This window comes from Larimichthys crocea, chromosome XV, assembly GCF_000972845.2.
Source record: "Larimichthys crocea isolate SSNF chromosome XV, L_crocea_2.0, whole genome shotgun sequence".
Classification (NCBI taxonomy): Eukaryota; Metazoa; Chordata; class Actinopteri; family Sciaenidae; genus Larimichthys; species Larimichthys crocea.
Window position 1 is genome coordinate 9,843,012 of NC_040025.1, and position 20,966 is coordinate 9,863,977.

Sequence of the window (20,966 nt, forward strand, 5' to 3'; positions counted from 1 at the left end):
GTATCTGGTGTGTGATTGTTCTCCAGACTTGCATGCTGCTGCTGCTGCACAACAGTGAGTGAGTAATCTTTGTGCCGGGCTGCTCATCCATGCTGCATGCATGCAAATCTGTCCATTTGTTGTCTAATTTTAAACACGCTGATACCATCTCACTAATGCATTTGCTCTTCCTTTGCGTGGAAGTACAAATTGGAAACGACAGTCTATTACCCACTGCTCTGACCTTCGTGATGGAACATAATGTGAAAAGACCTACGATGCCTTTATTTGAGGGAGGGAGGGTGCACGGCACAGCGGTGATTAATTAACCCAATTAATTTAGACTAAGATTATCTGAACAATTATTTCTCGATAAATCAGAGCAAGGTGTGATGATGACTATTATAGTTAAGGTTTAATTACAGCAGTAGAAAATGAAAGTGCATCACTAGGAACACACTGAAAAGCTGAATGAACGTCTTCGCCCGTGAATGAAATTATTAGAGCTTCCTTTTCAAATCGAAAACAGCATTTGAGAGACAAAAGAACCGCGAACCACAGGAAACGTATTCAATTAAAGGAGGAAACAGTGTGGAAACAGACTTATATTCCTGCCGAGAGAGCCAAACAAGTGGCAACCTCCGTGGCTGTGAAGTAAAGCCAATACGGAAGTGCCACAAACTGCATTTGCTCAAACGACCACTTGAAGCTGGATCCAGAAAAGAGTCAATCTCCATAAGTCTTCATGTTAAAATGTCCAACTTTACAGCAGAAATAAACATGTTTACAGCCTGGTACAAAAACCAGTTTTGGTCTCTGTAGCTAATTTCCCGGTTCATAATGTCCCCACAAGGCCACTTGATTTATAGGTAAGTGCTGTTACAAATGGCTTGCTTGAGCACCCAGGTGTCATTTGGCCCGCCTCCACCGATGATCCACGTCTTTGCCAATATTTCGATTCACCGTGAAGCAGAAGAGGCAGGACTGTCTCACTATGGTTAAGATTTTGTTAGGTTTAGGTTAAAAAACAACTGAGTTAAAGTGGCTCCAATCAATGATAGCATTGTATGTAAGTATCTGGTAAACAAAGAGGAGAAATTAACTGAACTGAAGAAGCCTCTTGGATTAGAGGTGAAACGTCTTTACGGATCTGCAAACAAGATCAATTCTCCTCTCAAAGAACGATGACCTGGACGACTGAGACAAAGATCTAGAGATGGATATTTCCATCAGGACTTGGTAGAGACCAAAAACAGATCTCGAAGAGAGTGAATAATGACCTCTGAATAAATAAAAATATTGCTCTTTAGCTGCTAGAAACTGTGATATATCAACTTAAAAGGGCTGAGATAAGTCAATGTTTTGTTCACAACACAAGACATTAGACTTTTGTCTGGATTAAACAGTTAAACAGGTTATAACATCTTAGTCAGTGAGCTTTAGAGGTGTTTTTGTTTCATTTTTAAAAAGCGAGGCTAGCTGTTGCCCCTTGTTTCCAGTCTTTGTGCTAAGCTAACCGTTTTCTGGTGGGAGCTTCAAATTTACCACAAAGACATGACAGAGGAATCAAACATCTCATCCGACTCTCAAAGTGCTTTTCCTAAGATGTCAAACTATTCCTTTGAGACCAAAGGTCTGAAACTATAACCCACATTTTGATCGGGCTTCCTTTCTGCCGGTGCACAAAAGAAATGATCTGAGCCTTGGACGCTGACACATTTGTTCTTAGTGGCTTGACACGAGAGCTCCTTGCTGAGCATGATAGTAGGTAGCTGGTAGAGATTTCATAATGGTTTATTGCTCCCACTTTCACTGAGGTTATTTATTGAACTGCCATCATGGCCCCTTTGCTCTCCACCAGCCACCCAGTGCCTCTCTGCCCCCTCGGTATGATGGAGGAATTTATGCCACATGAACAGCATACTGAGCTCGATTTTAAGTGTTATTAAGAAGCATCACTCATGCATAGGATACTATTTACAGTAATACATTCACACATGCAAGCGACTTCCTATGACGGCGCTTGAAGGAAAAATGATGATAGATTGTGTGCAGGGTGTGAGGCTATAAGGGAGAGAGAGAAGAGAGGAGGGATTGGGGGGGAAACGGAGGGGAAACTAGGTTTCAAGTATTCCACAGGCTAAATGAAGAACAAACATGCACCATACAAGACAGTGAAGGAGAAAAGATTATCATCTGGAGATGAAAGGCAGAGAGAGAGGGAGAGAGGTTCATTCACTGCCACACAGCTGTCTTATTTGCAAGGTGTTGAGAAACCACTTTTTTTCTTCTTCCTTCCAAGAGGATGAAAAGATTCTTCTGAAGCCAAAAGGGTCTGCTATCATTTTTGGGCAGCTTGAGCGGTAGTGATGTTATTAGCATAAATTATCTCCCCGCACCAAAGAGATACGAACATGCTAGCTCCTTTCTGCTTTTCACACTTAATTGCCCTATTTACTGAACAGTTGCCCATGGACAACAAACGCACACGCGCTCCGAGATGCATACAGGACAACAGGCAGACACAAGCCAAATAGGGCATGAGTGATACACTGAACTATCTGCCAAACAGCATTAGATACAGTGCGGCTGGGGAGGCTGTTAGGGTCCGTTCAAACCTCATGTTGGACGCAGTAAAATGTTAAATATTGGTTTCGTGTCAGGTTTTTTTTAAAGGGAAATGCATCACTGTGGCCACAAAACGTCTCTAAAATAAAAACTTGTTGCATCTAATGTGCCTTCATACTCTATTTTATTCTGTTTTCTAAAGAGCACAGCCGTCTCCTGCTGCAGCAGCTCTTTAAAAAAAAAAAAAAAAAAAAAAGCCTTGTTGAAGTGACCCAGTAAGCAAGAGCGAGGTGAATTATAGATGGCTCTGCTTAATGGACTCTTAGCTTCTCCTCACCTAGCCCAACAAGTTTAGAGTGACGTTATATAAGCAGTGAGCGAGCGAGGCACTCAAGTTTCCAGGTTTAATGCATCTGAATCATATTTTCTGCTCCGTAATTCCTTTTTTAACGCCAGGTGCGTCTGAATTAAGCCACGAGTTAAGTGATTAAACAGACTCCACGTGTCTGTAAATAGAGATAATAAATGCTCCTGTAGATGGGGTAATTGCGGAGTGTGAAGGAACAAATCAGCTAGATTGACTTCATTCATTTGGCCGGCCAGGTCATCTCCATAACCCTGGAGGGCCATACAGGATGTTAATGAGGCTGATTGTATCACAGCCTCCTCCACCCTCCCCACATTTCCCCCATCTGACCAGAGCTCCTCCTGCACCGCGGAGTAAAATAATAAAAAAAAAAACATTCCTCCAGCCCGAGGGGGTCTGTCACTATGGTAACGTCCTGAGGCAGTGACCACATGTCAGAGGGAGTCTGGGGGCCATAAGTGGACCGGAGCTAAGGCATGAGGAGGAGGAGGAGGAGGAGGAGGAGGAGGAGGAGGAGGAGGAGGAGGAGGAGGAGGAAACAATTGGCAATGTGTTGCCTGCTGCTGGATACAAGTAACCTGAGAGATGTTTCAATCACAGCGTTTCCTTTTGTTTGTCACTGTTCACCTCTAACCTGTAGCTAACTTGTTGCTCTCATTCTCCAGTTTATCAGTTAAACTCACAAGTGATGGAACGGTCAATGATTTAATAATAATTCATAAGCAGATTATGTTAATGTCCAGCAGGAAACTGAACCCGAGCACAGAAGATTTAACTAGTTACAGGTCGTTTTTATTTTCAGCTGAGGCTGGGCGAGTGTTTTTTCAAATATCAATACAAATGACAGATAAATTACCATAAAATCATTAACTTGATGTTCAACGCGATGAGCTGTGCTCCGATATCATGTTTATAGAACAATCATTGGCTCATCTTGTTTTTAATTAATCTGGTTGAAGTCAATTCTTTGCAGAGTCTTTGGAGAATACAATAAGGACATATCGTCACATTTAGAGCTCAAACAATCAGTCAATTGATGAGTCGATGGACAGAAAATAAGTGGTGGGAACTGTTTTGATCATTTTTCAAGCAGAATTAAAGAAAAAGTGCTGAACATTATCTGCTTTTCTGCAGCTTTACTTCATCATAGATCATTGTAAGCTGAATTTTAGAGTTTTGGTTCAACAAAATGAGACATTTGAAGTCAATTTGTTAGAACGTGTATTTTTTTTTAACATTTAATAGACATAGCATTTAATTGATTAATCAAGTGTTTCCCAAAGTTTTTACACTGTGTACCACTTCAGAAAATATTAGGCTCTTTAAGTACAGCCATTATGAACTCTATTCAGCTGCAGACAGTTTACACAGGAGGGAAGTTTATTACTCATAGTAAGATTATTTATCGTTGACTATTGAATCCTGAATCGAACCGGTTCAAGACTAGATGGAACGTGACTACGCAGCAGGCCGTTATTGAAAACAAATATTTGAGGAAATATTCCACAGTGGGTTTTTTTGTAGTATTTTGATAGTATAACATGTTTTTATATTAATTAATTTATACAACTAGAGGGATGGTACTTGTACCAGAGTTTGAGACAATAGTGAATTCATAGAAAAAATTATGTTAGTTAGTTGCAAGTTGCAATTGAATTATCGATTTGTTCTTCCAGCACCACTTAAATATTTCCTCAAAACTCAGAACTGTCTGTACAGCACAAAGAGCAGAATAATGAGTAGTTATTGTTGTTCAGGAAGCGTCAGGTTTGAGAAGCTCGTCTTCATCGTTCACTTAAAACTTAACCTCCATGCTCCATGGAATAAAGTCTGAAGAAGCAACAAAGATGATTTTTTCTCATGAACGACATAAACATATAAACACAAGAAGCTAATGTTTATGAGGCTGAATAAGTCAAACATCTTGAAGAAAACTGGTGCAATTAGATAATTAAAGAGTTTGTATTTATGACTGCTTCGCAAGGTGACTCATACAAAAGAGTGTTTATTAAAAAAAGATACTTCACCACAAAAACAAAAGTACAAAAAAATAAACCCTCGCCATCGCTCATTACTTTAGACGATGATTCTTCCCCTGACCTTTCTCGTCCTTGCCTCTGCACTACAAGCCTGGCTCGGTGACAGCGACATGAACTTGTGCCGTAATGCACAATCACATACGTGTGATAAATCCTAACCTCTCTGATTTAACACCTTCCCCTCCTGAAACCTGCCGCGTCCGAGATGCAGGGTCACCGTCAGTGGCGGGGATGATTTAGAGCGACCCAGGCGAGGGGGCACCCCTGCACGTCTGGATAGATCTATAGCACCTTTAACGACATTCAGGCACAATTTTAGGATCAAACGTGGAAATATAAAAATATATCAAATCGGTTTTAAGATGAGCATCTCTGCTGGGACCTTTTGAATTTTTCCAGGGGAATCTACAAGTGGTCTTTAAATGTTTTGGAAATATAATGTATGTATAATATAATGTGAGTTTTGATGATGAAACTAAATTAAAATTATTGATTGAATATCCAAAACTCATCTACATATCCATTTATATTTTATGATTGTTGTTGTTACACTTGCTATTGCACGGAACAGATATATATATTTGACTGTTGAATTATGTAAAATTAACACAGTTTAGTCCACTAATTGATTTGTTGGTGGCCAGAAAATGAAATCTGTAATAATTTTGGTAACCAATCAATTGATTATTATGAAGCAAATATGTTTTTGGATTACAGCTTCTCAAAAGATTTGCTATTTTTATCTGTTTTATTTTATTATAAATTGAATAGTTTTGTTGGGAGCATGAAAAAAAGCAATCTGAAGGTGTGATTTTGGTTTTCTTGAAAAATTGTGATTGTAACCTTTTCTGACATTTTATAGAATAAACAATTAATTGAAGAAACAATTTAAATAGAATTTGTAGGCTGGAGAATGTCCTCTGTTATTTGAATATATCATAATTTTATTTTATCACCAGCATTTACTGCGTAAACAGCCACATAAACAAAATAATAGAAATGAAGTAGAACTGTTTACTTCTGCCTGCACGTCCTCCACTGATATGATGTGTGATATAACAGGAACAGAAGTGTTATTTCTCCTTTAACAGTCTTTAATTTAGTTGATTTAATGCAGTAAGCTGTTAATTAATCAAGTGATGTGACACAAGTGTTTCCTGTTGACTGTGAATCAAACAGGTGCATCATTTCTCTTTTTTAGAAAACTACCACCAGTCTGAATTTGTCTGCATATTTCCCTTTTATTTCCTCGAACGAGAGAGAGGAGCTCTACTGGAAAAAATACAATTCATCATGTAGCATAAAAATCCATATAAAGCGAGCTAATGAGTCCAAACAAATACGAAACCAACCCAGAGAATATCGTGGCCAATTTAGCAAGCACGGATCTAATTCTAGATTTCACCCTAATCAAAAAAAATGTAATTAATTAATCAGATAATTCACTGCCACGCATGGCAGGACACACATCTGTGCAGCGGTAATGGGGAGGGAGAGAGAGACAAGCTGAGCAGTGCAGCAGCATTAGTACTTCCCCCTCTTAGCCGGCTCGTCGTCAACAGTGCTGGAATCCAGTGCAGCTTTTAAAGGAAGCAAAAAAAAAGAAGAGGTCCAGCACTCCCAGACGCTCAGATAACCTCTCCTGTACTGTACGCGTGCTCTCAGCATGTGAGAGTACAGTGCGGTGTGTCGAAGGGGACGCAAAGATCTGAGGCTGTTTGAGGTAACAGAGATGACATGAGGGAGGCAGTGCCTGTACAAGGCAAACATAAACTGTGCCACTTCATCTGAAAACAATGGGGGACAGGACACTGAGTGTGCTCTCATCCACATCTCCATTGTCTGCCCTCCTCTTTTACTCCTCCTCCGAGCATGGAGCATAAGCGGGGTGAAAGAGGGAGGAGGTTGGGGAGGAGGAGGAGGAGGAGGAGGAGAGGGGGGAGCAGCAGTGGGGGCAGTGGGGGTCTGGCTGTGTTCTTTCTCCTCTGTCTGTGTGCGAATGCACAGACGGTTCAGTAGTAATTTGATGTGTGTCCCCGGGGACATTTGATGGATTAAAGCTAAGCAGCTCCATTTCGCAGCACCACCTGATCTTCCACTGCCTGTGCCCCATATAAAGGCTGGCGTGATTGCTGATCTCAGCTAGTCTGACAGTCTCTCTCTCTCCCTCCTCTCTCTGTCTGTCTCCATCTCTTCTCTTCCTCACTGGTCCCTTAAGCCTGCTGCATCACAGGAGCTATCCAGTGCTGAACAGGATCGCTTTTATTTTTTATTTTTTTATTTTTCTGGGGGAAGCTGGGGGAGCCAGAGAGTATCACACAGCATCGCCGTCAGCCTTGTTCTCCACTGGTTTCCATTTTCTTTCTTATCTTATGTTTTTTGGCCGTTGTCTTCACATTAACCGAAAGGATTACTACCGTCAAGCCAGCTCCGCTCTTGTGCTTCCTCAGAGGGTCTTTTTTATTTTTTTTTCTCATGCGTTTTTCTCAGCTCTGTGTTTTTATCCATTGAAACATGCCCCGCTCATTTTTGGTGAAGAAGATCAAGCTTGATGATTTCTCTTCGTCCAATGTGGCCACCTCCAATCATCATCACCACCTGGACGACTCGTTCACTTTTGCACGCTCCATCACAGACTCGGTGACCAGCCTTGGGGTTCGTCTCAGCGAGAATGGTGAGTTAACATGCCTCCAGTCTGCCCCGCTCGAGTTAAAAAGATGTACTAGCACTCTTGCCTGCAGACAGCTCCGCTGCTGATTTCAGCATGCCTGACATTTCCACACTTAGCACAGATGGCTTCCTCTTTTGTTTTTCTATCGGGGTGAGAGCTCCTTTCGCTTCAGCCAGTAACATGCTCGTAGTGTGTAAATTAATGTGAGATGTTACATGCAGCCAGCTGATTTTGTCTTTTTTTTTTCTTTTTTTTTTTGCACCAATATCCTAAATAATCCTCTCCAGAGGCACCCCACCCCCACCACCCTGCTCCCAGACTTTTGTTTTTTGACTCCAGTGAAGGACAGACACAATTCAGGTCACAGTCACGGATTAGCTTATGTAAATAGGGAACAAAACGTGTGTATAATCAGGAGAAGCTCCAGTTACGTATTTGTATGACTGTACCAACGCTGTGTTGGCTGAACACACACAGTCTGAATATATCTGGTCATCATGTGGACTAAAAAATTCATGAATATGAGAGATGAGTATCGGATGATACGTTTGTCCTTAGCTGTTATTGTCCTTGAGTTCCCATCACGGTCCGATCCTCCCTTGCCCCCCTCTTCCCATCCAAATGGAGCATGCACAGTTTCCCCACCCCCATCGCTCCACTACATCTTTCTCTTCCTTCCGGGCATTTGAAAACTAGCAGGGGTTAGAGTTTCAGCCGTGCAGGCCTATCGTCGCCACAAGAGACATCAACACACTGTACGGTGCAGCCGGGAGGGAGGTGGAGGAGCTGAAGGGATTGCAAAGGGAAGGAGAAAAAGGAGACAAAAATGCTTGGGGCAGCAATGAGGCTCGATCACGTGACAGAGGTTGTACAGTAAACATGAAGAAAAGGCACATAGCTGCACTGTGGTCAACACAACAGACCGACCACAGTGAGCTCCAGTCAGAGAGCCGAGAGGCGACCTTCACTTTCACGGTCTGCTTTTTAGCTCGCCGCTTCCATTTTGTGTCCACGTTTGGAAGGGCCATATGTGTGTCTTTGTTATGATTTGTCAGGATATTTTCACAGCGAGAGAGGCTTCACAGTCCACAGCGAAATGTTGTGATGATGCCCACCTGTTATTCAACCGTGTCAGTGACGAGGCTCAGCGAATTTTTTTTAGACGGATCAGGATTAGAGGAGTGGATTTGTAAACCTGTAACGACGAGCTAAACTAAAAACAACTGATTAAAAAAATAAAGAAATAAAAACATGCACTTTCTATATATTTACCAGGCATGTTGTGCAGCTTGTTATTTAGATTTCCTGCTCTTACTATTAAAGAATCTATTTGTGTGATCTATTGTTCCTGAATCTATTGTTCAAACACCATGAAAAATAAGCATTATATAAAATAATGAGGCTACATCGGTGTTGACAAAAATAATTTCATCTGAACAAAAGAATCGTTCTTTTCATGCTGAGTCAAAGAGAAAAAGAAAGAATCAAAAAGCAAAAAGAAATTTTCAGCGTGGCTGAAAAGAAAGAAAGAAAAAAAAAAGCCTAACATCAGCACTTCTGCCGTGCCAGCAGATTTTCTTTTCCCCCCATTGTGGAGACATTTGACTTGAGTGTCTGTCGAACAACAAAGAGGGGTGGCTGAGAGGGTCCATTAATTACATGCTTACTTTGCATTAGAGAAATGAGTCTATGAGCTGTAAAGGCTGATACAGCGCGAGTCCTAAATGATGAGCTCCATGTCTGACCTTGGATAATTGAAACATAGTCAACAACTCCTGCCTACGCTGATACGATATGCTTTGTTTGAAAAAATAAAAGCCATATTGTCGTGTGTAGTGCTCTTCATCTAGTGTGACTGTAAAACAGGTGGATAGAGCTATGAATAGCTGCTGGAGCTGCAGCATTTGTACATTTGGTTTAGTAAATTAACTGTGAGTATTTAGTTTAAATAAAGATAAATAAAAAAAACATTTTTATATTTATTTAAAATTTAGCTTTTGGAAGAAATTCTCAGACAAACAACCCCTGTTGTAGTTTAAGAGTGAGCCCATGCAGTGCAGCATAATAATGTGTGCACAGGCCTGGTGTTTCCCTGTCCCCGGGTGTCACGGCCATGTCTTTGACAAAGTGGGTGTGTGAACAGAAACCCTTGGGAATGAAGACGCCGTAGTAAGAGAGAGCACTTCAGCCGAATTCTTAATGGCCTGTTTTCTTGAAGAGTGCTCGCTGTGCGCGCCGTGGACAGGTGACCCCCCCCTCTTCACAAACAATGCACGTGATGCCGTGTCTTAACATCATCAGGCCTTTAAGCACACTGCGCGACACTCAATAAACTATTATCGCGTGTCGCAGATATTTGATCTGTTCCTCGCGCTATTTCTATCTTCTCCGGCGCTCGACTGTTCCAACAGCTGCACTATTTTACATATGATAGCCTATTGATCAGTTCTAAACTTTGAATTTCATTAAAAAGCAGTCAATAACTAATTTCCACCGCTTGCTGCACACAGTGCTTAGGAATGGCTTTTTTTCCTGCAGTTATGCACTATTTCTCCCAGGAAAAGGAATTTTACCACATTTTATATCTGCAATCATGTGTTCAACCTATAGAATATCAACCCTTGAGGTAAAATGCATTAGTATTTATTAAGCTCCAGAGATTCACAGCACAAGAATATATTGAGTTCTGTTTGGATGCATTTAGCTGCCAGAAATCCTTTTAGCTCCTCTGGCACTCGGAGGGAAAGGAAAGACATGAATGATGCCAACAAAAATATATCTCTCTGAAATCATGCTCTGTACAGTTAGGGACATTTAAATCACTCGTGGTGCTTTGCTGCATCATGCTTAAACCTGCTTGGAAGCAAGCATGAAATCCTACAGGATGTAAGCAGCTATATCAGTTAATCTGATCCAAATCTAAAAGAAACGTGTTTGTATTTGAGTGCCTTAAAATCAGACATGCAACCTGTTCAGGATGTGTTGTTTTTGGATCATATTAAAAAATACAAAACCCTCTTCAAAATTAAGCAAATATGGAGACAGGCCACAGAGGGGTAACATACCACGGATACAGAGAATATCTAATGAATGAGGCTACTTTCTTTAATATGCATCTTCTTACACGGGAGACTTATTTGATGAGCTATTATCTAGTGCTCATCCTCACTGTAAACGTAGCTGAGTGCATCATGTTTGCCTGCATCACTGCACTATTGTGCGCACAACCTGTAAGTTGTGGAAAAAATGCAATTAGCTCCGTGCTGCCACTCACTCTTTCGCCATTTTTACGAAGGGCAACCATCCAAACGCGATAATCATGTAATCACCAGCATGTCACTGTGTCTTTATCCATCACAACCCCTGGCCAACTGTGTTTGCGTGTGTCTCTTACTCAGGCTACATCCAGGATTACATCACGCCATCTGTATACCAGGAGGAGAAGAAGATGGAGCACAAGCTGGCGTCGCCGGTGTCAGATCCCCTCTACACCCAGGTGAGCAGTGGAGGGGAGTACTGTGACCCCGACCTGAAGCACCCCGACAGCCCCCAGTCTGGCATGACAGCCAGCGGCTTCTACAGTGGTGAATCGGAGGCCCTGGCCGAGGGTTACACCATGGATGCCTTCTTCATCTCTGATGGGCGCTCGAGGCGGAAGGGGGGAGACACCGAGAGTCAAGGAGGGGGCTCAAGAAGCAGCAGTGCCCACGCTGGGGCTCAGGAGAGGGGAGCCGGCACGCCTCGCCACACCTGCAACGAGTGCGGCAAGACGTACGCCACCTCCTCCAACCTAAGCAGACACAAGCAGACGCACCGCAGCCTGGACAGCAAGATGGCCCGCAAGTGTCCCACCTGTAACAAAGTGTACGTGTCCATGCCAGCGTTGGCCATGCACATCCTCACCCACGACCTCAAGCACAAGTGCGACGTGTGCAGCAAGGCCTTCAGCCGGCCGTGGCTCCTTCAAGGTCACATGCGTTCGCACACGGGGGAGAAGCCCTTTGCTTGCGCACACTGTGGCAAAGCCTTTGCTGACCGCTCAAACCTCCGCGCCCACATGCAAACACACTCTGCCTTCAAGCACTACAGATGCAAGCGTTGCAATAAGACCTTCGCTCTCAAGTCCTACCTGAACAAGCACTATGAGTCAGCTTGCTTCAAGGGCTCTGCAGACGAAGACGACTCTGGATCAGAAGACTAACCGCGAGGAAGAAGCAAAATTTTGAACCCCTTGTTGTAGGTTCACAACCAATAACCCTGTTCACTCTGCCCTCCATGCCTTTTTTCTTCCCTTTTTTTAGAAAGCAATATTTTCACTGAGATTACGTGAAGAAACTCTAATGATTATGGCAAAGACAATTTCAAAAGATGCTGGATTTTTTCCCTGCACAGTAGCTAATCGTCCACAGAAACATACAATCAAACAACCTTCCCCCAAATAGAGACTGTAGATGATAGTTGTACACAATTAAGCAACACACACACACACACACTTACACAGACATGAATGCACACACACACACACCAACACAAACAAATGTACGCACGTGCACACACACTTACACACACACAATTATATATGAGGCCTGGCATGTGAATTTTTATCAATGACTATAATGATATTGATATCAATAGTAATAATATTTAGATTCCTGATATTTTATAGCAAATAGTAATGAGAAAAATGAAAAAAAAAAAAACATAAAAAAGGACTAACAGTGTTCTTTTGTTTTTTAGAGACAAAATGACCTCTTGTATTTTTATGCTGCTTTTTATTTGCTAAGAATTGAATTCTTTTGCAACTGCCAACATGAACTTTTTATGAAAATGTGAACTATGACAGTATTTGCAAAAAAGGGAGATCATTTTAAAAGTTGAAGAAAAAAAAAGACAAACAAACCCCTTTTTCCACACCAATGTTTCAATTCAACGGATGTTATTTTTCTATTTGATTTTTCTAAATTTATTTTTTTGTGCTTATTATTATCCCTTGTTGATCAAAAGCATCTTTGTAACTGTGGGTATTCAACAACAACAACAACAACAAAAGCTGATTTAAATAAGCTATTAACAGGCCATAGGTCATTCAATTCAATTCTGCGAGAGCAGTGATTTTAAAACAGGCCTGTTGAACAGGTTTTCACACATATGATTCATAGTCTCACCCTGATGTACAGACTTGGACAAAAAACAAACAAACACTGGGAGCCAGACCAAATGATCTATTGTTATAAGTGCCATGCGCGGTCGACTTGTCTATAGCAATGAAAACTCGTTGTTCTTCCTCCACCATGGTGGCTTGCATAAACTCTGCTGCCTTTATGGTGCATCGTCCCGTCTTAAAGAGCAATCTATCTTCACCCCATTGTTTTGAGGTGCTCCCCCTCCGCAAGTGTTACCTCAGAGTGAAGGTATGGACTCACACACCCTCAGTTACAAAGTGACAGTCAAATTATTCTGTTTGTCTGTTTTATATGTCGCTCAAAGCTCCGCCCACGGTTTAGATGCATACCATCTATTTATCATGTAAATACTTTATTTATCTACCTATTTATCTATTTATTTATTTATTGACCTTATTTTTGTGTATTTATTGAAGACTTGCTTATTTGTTAATTATCATGTATTTATTTATTGTTTATAATTTAAAAAATGAACATCCATTGACCTTGTAAGATGCTGCTGATCTTCAAAGAAAATGTTTATATGCATGAAAACTGTAGAGAGTCCATGGGACTTAGTTTTTTAAAGAGGAACAATGTACAGTGCCAGTGCTAGGACACTTCCAAACGAATGAATGCAGAACTACTTTTGTTTTTTCGTGGCAATAACTTTACTGACACAGCAACTGACATGTATAACAATCACAGCTGTCCTGTTTTCAGTCGATTTTAGGGCAATAAAAAGAAACAATGAAAAACGAAACACTAAAATATTCTCCATCTTGCTGTTTTCCAAAAAGTCTACTCGTGTTTGGAGATGTTTGGCCCCCCCCTTTTCATATTTTAAAATCTCAGGCAATAAATCGTTTCGAGAAATGGCCGACGTTGATGTGCGTGTACACACACATCGCCATGAAAATCTGTTTCGAAAAATTAGAGAGCCAAATCTAATGTAGGTGTAATCTAGCTGCACCAAGGTTTCAAAGGTGCAAAAGCAATAATGATAGTGATGCTATGACTATGAGCAACACTCAATCCTTTATACAGCGAGTCCAAAACTGCTACAGGTGTTAATTCGACTGGAAAAAGGCTGCTATTCTATAATATTATCGTTATTTTTAATGTCTCCTTTGTTTTCAAAAAGCAACCAGGTAAAATCTCTTCTGGCAGCTGAAGGACAGGTATGATTTGACTGCACTGGTTACAACAGGATTACAATAATTCTCATTTACATCACTGACATGTTAAATATAGCTAAATTCAAAGTCACGACAGCTTCCAATTTCTCTGCGCAGTTTAAAACAGCTAAGCAAATCTCAGAGGTGTCAAACGAGAGGATCCTCTTGAGATAACATAAGGATGGAGGTACATATGTCTTAACCAGCACTAATGGAAATGATCTTGACGTCTTGGTAGAGAAAGTTTTCAAGATTGTAATAAAATGACGCGCTGTAACGCACTTCCAGCTTTCCCCCCTCCCGATCCCCAAATCATTTGTCCCTGCCTCACGTCCCTCCCCTCCCCTACCAGCCGTCCTCATCCCATCCCAACTGCCTCTAAACAGACGCACCGAGGATGAGATGTGCTGAAGTGGGATTGGCGGAGGGTGGCGGAGTGTGGGAGGATAACAGGTGTTTGCAGACAGACTGCAGATAGGGAGCGTAATTGAGTCGGTGAGCGACCTCCAAAGGGGAAGGTCAAGCACCAGCAGGCAAATGCACTGTCAGCTATTTGCATATTCCAAATGGATGACACGATCGCAGTAATGCTGAGCTCGCTCTTAAAAAGAAAAGAGAAAAAAGAAAAACACACAAAGCATGTCGAAAAGAGGAGTTTCTGCTCTGTTTCCCCATCCTCTCCTCCCTGTTTCACCATCATCCTGTCAATGGTCGTCTAAGTGCTACAGCTGAATCACTGCATGAGAGCATCCAAACCACCTGTCTCCTGATTAACTTACAGAACACACAGTTTGGCACGTCGCTGTATTACTGAACCAATGCAGAAATCGTTACTTCCTATGGATTCTTTTTTATGTGTTTAGTATCTTACAGTGGGACAGAGATATAATGTTTTAATAAGACAGATAAAAGCGATGAGATTGTTAAACACTGATTGGAAAAACGTTCGGTGGGATAAAACCGGCAGTATTACAGATCCGAAAAAGGGAGGCACAGTTTGAATCTGAAATTTCTGAAAATTTACATGTAGGGAAACATTGTTCCTCTTTGATGATTTTGTAAATATATTTGTAAATATATCACAGCAATAATATGACAATGCATGTAGACATTTAATTGCTCTTTTTCTATTCTCATGTTGTCTTTTTTTTTTTTAATTAAAGGAAAAAAAAAAGACAAATACAGGTACCAATTGCAGTCTGGGTGGCCATGTGAATCAGGGAGCGTCTTGATTTAAAAAAAAAAAGAAAAAGAAAAAAAAAGCTATCTGTTGTAAGTTACAGACAAAAACTTCAAACTCTGTGTATTCTCAAAGATTTGATCATGTTCTGTACGATTTTTTTTTTCTTTCCTTCTTTTTTTTTTCTGTTCTTGTTTTCTTTTATTTATGTGCCCGGCTTGGCTGCGCAATGAAAAAGTGCCAAAAAGTATGATTTCCATGACAAAAGCCTTCAACATATGGTTGGCTGCTTGAAACCTTCCATATGGTCCTCAAAGGAAAAAAAAACTGATTAAGATTTTCCACTTTCTTCTTCTTCTTCTCCTTCACTCTCTCTCTTTCTCTCTCTCTCTTTCTCTTTCTATCTCTCTGTTCCAGCTGAGTATGAAGAAACTTAAGCCATGATTGCTGAGGGGTGTTTTGATTTATCTTGTTCTGCTACAATTAATAATGATGACAACAATAGCAATGATAACGTTAATAAAAACAATAGCACAAGGAACCTTCAAGTCCACTCTTATTTCTTTTAAAACAGTCAAATCTGGATTTATTAAATCACTCAGACTCACAAACACACCCACAGATGTTCACTGACGGGCCAACCTGTTTATTCATTTTACTGTATAATCTATTTTTTACACCTTTTCCGATATAAGCATAATATGAAACACATAGAGAAAAGTCTGAAATCTGTCTGTAGCCCTCAGTCAACATTAACACAATGCGTAATTATAGTTATGACTATAATGTGCCATCGGCTGTAGCCTCCTCTGTCAATGTTTGATCAATCTTACGAGCTTTACTGTTAATTTACTAACTTTTAATTTCGCCGCTACGAGGCACAAAAATGCCAATATCCTTTGTTTCTTCCACGGCGGCTGGGAGCAGGAACGGTCAGAGGACCTGACAACACAAATATAGCTTTGAATAAGAGTTCCTGAGATGTCGGCGTTATCAAAAGCAGTGGCATCTGTTCCACCACTATTAAGCCCTTCCTGGTCATTAAATTTTAATGGAACATTGATTTTATGCTGGAACTACTCTTTCTGAGTGACTCAAAAGCCAGAGAAAAATATGGAACAAAATAAAAATGAATCATGACAGCGGACAGGGATTATTATTCTGGGGCTTTTCTTGATTGGTTTCCAGGGAATATACAACACTTGAATTCAATCGCTTCTGTCCTTCAGTGTCCTCCAGCAGCACAGCGGCAGTATAATGAGACAGCAGGCAGAGCAGGGACTCAGAAACAAGACACTTTGCTGCACTCTCCTCTCTTCAGTGTGGGAACACAGTGATTGCCGTTGCTGTTGTTACATGCTGCTACACTAGTTATGTTGTTGTTGAAGACAACATGGCTAAAAAAAATTGTCAAATTTACAAAACCAAGTGTTGATTCTTAACAGCTCCCAGTGCTGCAGATCAGGATGTTGCAAATCACATCAACATTCATGTGGGGTGCTCACTCAAACTTTACCCAGCAGATGTTGTCCCTTATCAGATTTTATGATGAAAGTAAATAACTGATTTCATTACATGGCATTGGACTATAAAATGGGGACACATGCAATCCAATTACATCTCCCGTGGTTGCGCTGTGTGTGTAACAACAACGGCAATGAGCGATCAGCACAGGGAGGCAGGTATGGGGGCCGTGACCCCTTCATACATTTCACTGCAACACTCCACAGACACACCCGGAGAATATCAGCTAAATTATTAAAAACAAGCTGTGAAACTGAGTGCGCTCACACTTCAAAGATATTGACCTGAGACCGGCATCATCTTCTGAGTGACTGTGAGAGAAAATATAACTGGCTTTCGATGCGGAGCTACCACGAGGTTACAGCAGAAATCACTGGAGAGAGAAACACTATACACAGGATTAGCATGCTATTTATAGAAACACAGCATGTATTAGGATTCAGAACTGCTTCCCTTTCACCAAGATGACAGGCAAAGATTTCTAATGGGTGCTGCTGTCCATTTAAAGTTAATTAGTGGAAAAATATTTTAGTTGCAACTGGTGTCTTTCAATTGCTCACACACAACATGTCATTTTAGAGCTGAAACTGAGCAGCAGTTGGATAATCAAATGGCCATTTGTCAAGTAAAAATGCCAGGGGCCACAATTAACTGACATTAAATCAATTAACCAAGGAAATAACCTGCGCATTAATCGTCGATGATGTAAATATTTGTTAGCTGCTGCCCCACTGTGTTTATTCAGATATTGATCTGCTAATTAGTTGCATTGCTAAAAACCCAATTGGTTGATAAATCAATTATCAAAGCAATTAGTTAATCAATAGATAATTAATCTGCAACAATTTTGATTGATCGATTAATCATTTCAGTTGTTTAATCCCAAATATTTCCTGGTTCTAGCTCTTTAAATGTGAGTACTTGAGCTTTAAACTAATTTTATAAAACTAAATAATTGAGTTTTTGGACTGTTGTTGGGCATTTTTCACTCAGAGTAGTTGTTAATTAATCCATTAATTTGAAAGAAATCAACAAATGAATCAGTAGCCCTAAAAGAACATGGAGTAAAAATATTCTTTACTGGTTTTGCCGTCTATTTCAAAATCACAACAGAAGAAGGTATTTTAGTTGCAACTGGTGCTTCTCAGTTGTTCACAGGTTGACATAGCAGACAACATGTCATCTTTATAATTAGAAAAACAATCATTACTTGATTTAACTGGTGCCGGCCTTCGCTCTGACCCTTCGTATACATCTGGCGCCATCTGTTGGCTGCTCACCAACTGTCAGCATTAACAATTCAACAACAACAACAACAGAGAGCTATTTTCTGGTGATGACAATGCCATCAGTTCACAAAGGAAGGAGATATTCTGCTCGTGGCTCTTTTATGGTCGAAATGAAAACATGAATCTTTTTGTTAAAACCAATCTGCATGCTGACCAAAGTCGCTGAAGAAGAAGAAGAAGAAGATGGTTAGTAAAAACCATTCGGTTTAACCAATCGTGGCCAACCAACTGTAACTGCCCCTTTAAGAGCTAACAGTTTTGTCTTTTCACATTCTGCATCACAGGAGAGATGCTCATTAAAAGTGCCTCCATTCCTCACTGTTTCATCAAGTGAGACTGCCAAGCTCTTTAACTCAGTGTTCTTGATGTTTGTGCTGTTTGTGTAAAACCCATCTGTTTCCTCGTCTCTCTGTTGGCAGAGGGTCCACCTCATCCGTATGCTTCTCTTTTTTGAAGTCGTGTCAAAATCGCATTTTTATGCATCTAAGATATCCAACTTGTCATCAGCACTCAAGCTAAAGTCAAGGAGGGCACTCCTTAAATAGCTCCTTTTTTTCACTTCATATATGTAATACGTGCAGACACAAGAATATCGAATGTACAGACATGAGGTTTGTTTTATGGATATAAAGATAATTAACAATGCCTTTGTGGTTTTCTGTGTTGATATCTAAGCTTGAACAGTTAGTTCACTAGCAAGGACCACGACATGAACAAGATATTAAATAATATATCAACAAAACGAAAGATTGTGAGTGAAGATTCATTGGGGAATCCGCCATCCGACGGACCCCCTAGAGTCCTATGAAGAGTGGGAAGGAAGGATAAGGGGAAATAGGAGGAAAGGAAGGTATTTATAGGAATGTTGAAGTGGCATGGTTAAGGTGTGGTCCTGCTGCTGAAAAGCTTTAACTCTGCTTCTGTTTTTAGGGTAAAGTTAATGAACTTATTAAGTAATCCTGTCAGATCTAGATAATTGCAGTCCAAAGCACCATTTATACCCCCTCTGGATGAGGTTGGGAGAGCAGATTTATATCAAGGCAATGAAGATTATTCAACAGAAATCCTGCTATGGCCAGCTGTACTAGAAGGAGGCAGTGCAGAAAATAATTTCATAGGTTTTAAGCAGCGACAGCCACTAGTGAATAATCAACATCACTGAACAAATCAGTCACACGTTCAGCCGCAAACAGAGCAACATCTACCGCTGCTAAACCGTGTCATGATTTCAGACACATTCATCTATCACAAAGCTATAGTTTGAAGACTGAAAATCGCCGTCAGAATAATTATCACTTTAAAAGCATGTCAATGTGTAAAAAAAAAAAGAGACGGTATAAATAAATATAGCTCACTTCCCTGTCGGAAAGCTGGCAGGTAATTTTCTCCAGCTGCTCTAAGTGTGACAATCCCACGGGGACTGAAATCTAATATTAACAGCAAATCATTATGTGGGAACTGTTCTTCCGTGACCTGCCGCTGTACCTGTGTGACTAACTCAATCTCAGTAATTGAGATACGTTAGCGTCTCGAACACAGTCCTGCTGTGACAGCAGAGGGTCACGCAGAGTGTAGTGGGACTCCAAACACACCTCAGCACCGGAGATGATTTACATGTCTATATGCTTTGACTGACAGGGTCTCTTCTCTTCATGTGATTCTGGTCTTCTTTTGGTGCGTGATGAAGTGGCTTTTGATTGACAGCAAAGAAGCGACTTCAATCTGACATTGTATAAAGTGGCGAATGCCCAGGGGGGGATATGTCACCATACATATTTACTATACTATAGTTATTCATACAGAAACACCAAGTCATGCAGCTGCACGTTCCATGTCAGCATATTATATCTAATTGGAGTTTTTCAGTTGTTTTTACACTGTGGTGGTGTCAGCTAAATTGCACTTTTAAGTAAAAAAAAAAAAAGTCTTTCAAAACTGAGCTGTTTTTCTGGGAACTTATAAACAGATTGTTGCTGCTACTGCAAAACTATCACTTGAAAATGAGGCAAACTGATTACATCCACTGCAGGACCTAGATTATAAGCTGTATTTGGTTCGGTTTTATTCTATGTGGATATATAATGTACCGATATACCACTGTTAATGATTACATACTATATATAGACCTTCTTCGTGTTGCAACTGATCCCCGTGTGACCAATTAATCAACATAAAAGGCGCTTCCATTGTGGTTCAAAGTATTTGTAATAATTCAATATAATGGCCTGCCTCTCCTGTCCAAGAAATCATTTTTAATTGTCTCATTAGAAGATGCTGTGGCTGTGGGTTGGAGAAAACAACAATAGTTCTGTTTCCGCTCCACTACCACTAGATCTTTGAAGCTTTCCACTTACCTGTGCAAAGCTACGGGCCCAGACGTCCTTTCTTTTTTGTAACCACAGCAACCCGACCGGCTCTTTGAAATCCCTGCAAAAATAGAAGTTGTGCACTTTGAAGGAGGAAAAGGAGGAAGCCTATATCATGTAACAGCCGACAATACAAAACACTGACCTCATTAAAAACTATTGTCACCAAAGGATTCTGGGCTTGTAGCAACTCTTTTCAACTGCTTGACTAATTGCTGGAGTGAATTTTAATGAGAAACTGTTTGGCAATGAAATGAATAAGCTATCTTACAAAAAAGGGGTAAAGTTTGTGTTTTGCACTACATGTATACACCATGAAATACTCAACAGTTATCTCCAACACTGCATACATGCCACTGTAAAAAGCAAACCTATTAACATCAGTGTTTGTTTGACAGTTCAAAACACTTCACAGTGATTTAACACTTTGATATTTTGCTTATTAACATGATGTTGTTTGCATGTTAGGCTACAGAAAATAACACATTACGTCTGCTGGGATCTGCGACACTCCAGTTGTAAAACATGGTTGAATACAGACATCTTAGATCTGTGATTGGTGTTGACGGCACAAATCAAATCCCAAATAAGTCTATCAGGACTTCTGACATTGGAGTTTTCTAACAGTTTATTAATTGGGAAT

At 40.6% G+C, this 20,966-nt stretch overlaps 1 protein-coding gene and 1 long non-coding RNA gene across 2 annotated transcripts in view; one reads left to right on the forward strand and one right to left on the reverse strand.

Annotated features, from left to right (window-relative positions):
- The window catches only part of LOC109138032 (uncharacterized), a 28,866-nt gene that overhangs the window by 6,488 nt on the left and 1,412 nt on the right, over nt 1–20,966 (reverse strand). The window contains exon 2 of the long non-coding RNA XR_003463887.1: nt 20,312–20,384. This is a non-coding gene — a long non-coding RNA (uncharacterized LOC109138032). The remainder of the gene's footprint in view (nt 1–20,311; nt 20,385–20,966) is intronic.
- On the forward strand, nt 6,097–15,685 carry scrt2 (scratch family zinc finger 2). The gene is made up of 2 exons (XM_010732053.3): nt 6,097–7,627; nt 11,023–15,685. The coding sequence occupies exons 1-2, from the start codon at nt 7,468–7,470 to the stop codon at nt 11,823–11,825; spliced, it is 963 nt and encodes a 320-aa protein (XP_010730355.1). The 5' UTR covers nt 6,097–7,467; the 3' UTR covers nt 11,826–15,685.

Excerpts from the sequence above, each read along its gene's own strand:
- scrt2 (XM_010732053.3), top strand. The coding sequence starts at position 7,468 with ATGCCCCGCTCATTTTTGGTGAAGAAGATCAAGCTTGATGATTTCTCT. Across the intron at positions 7,628-11,022 it reads GGTTCGTCTCAGCGAGAATG|GCTACATCCAGGATTACATC; the intron begins GTGAGTTAACAT and ends TCTCTTACTCAG.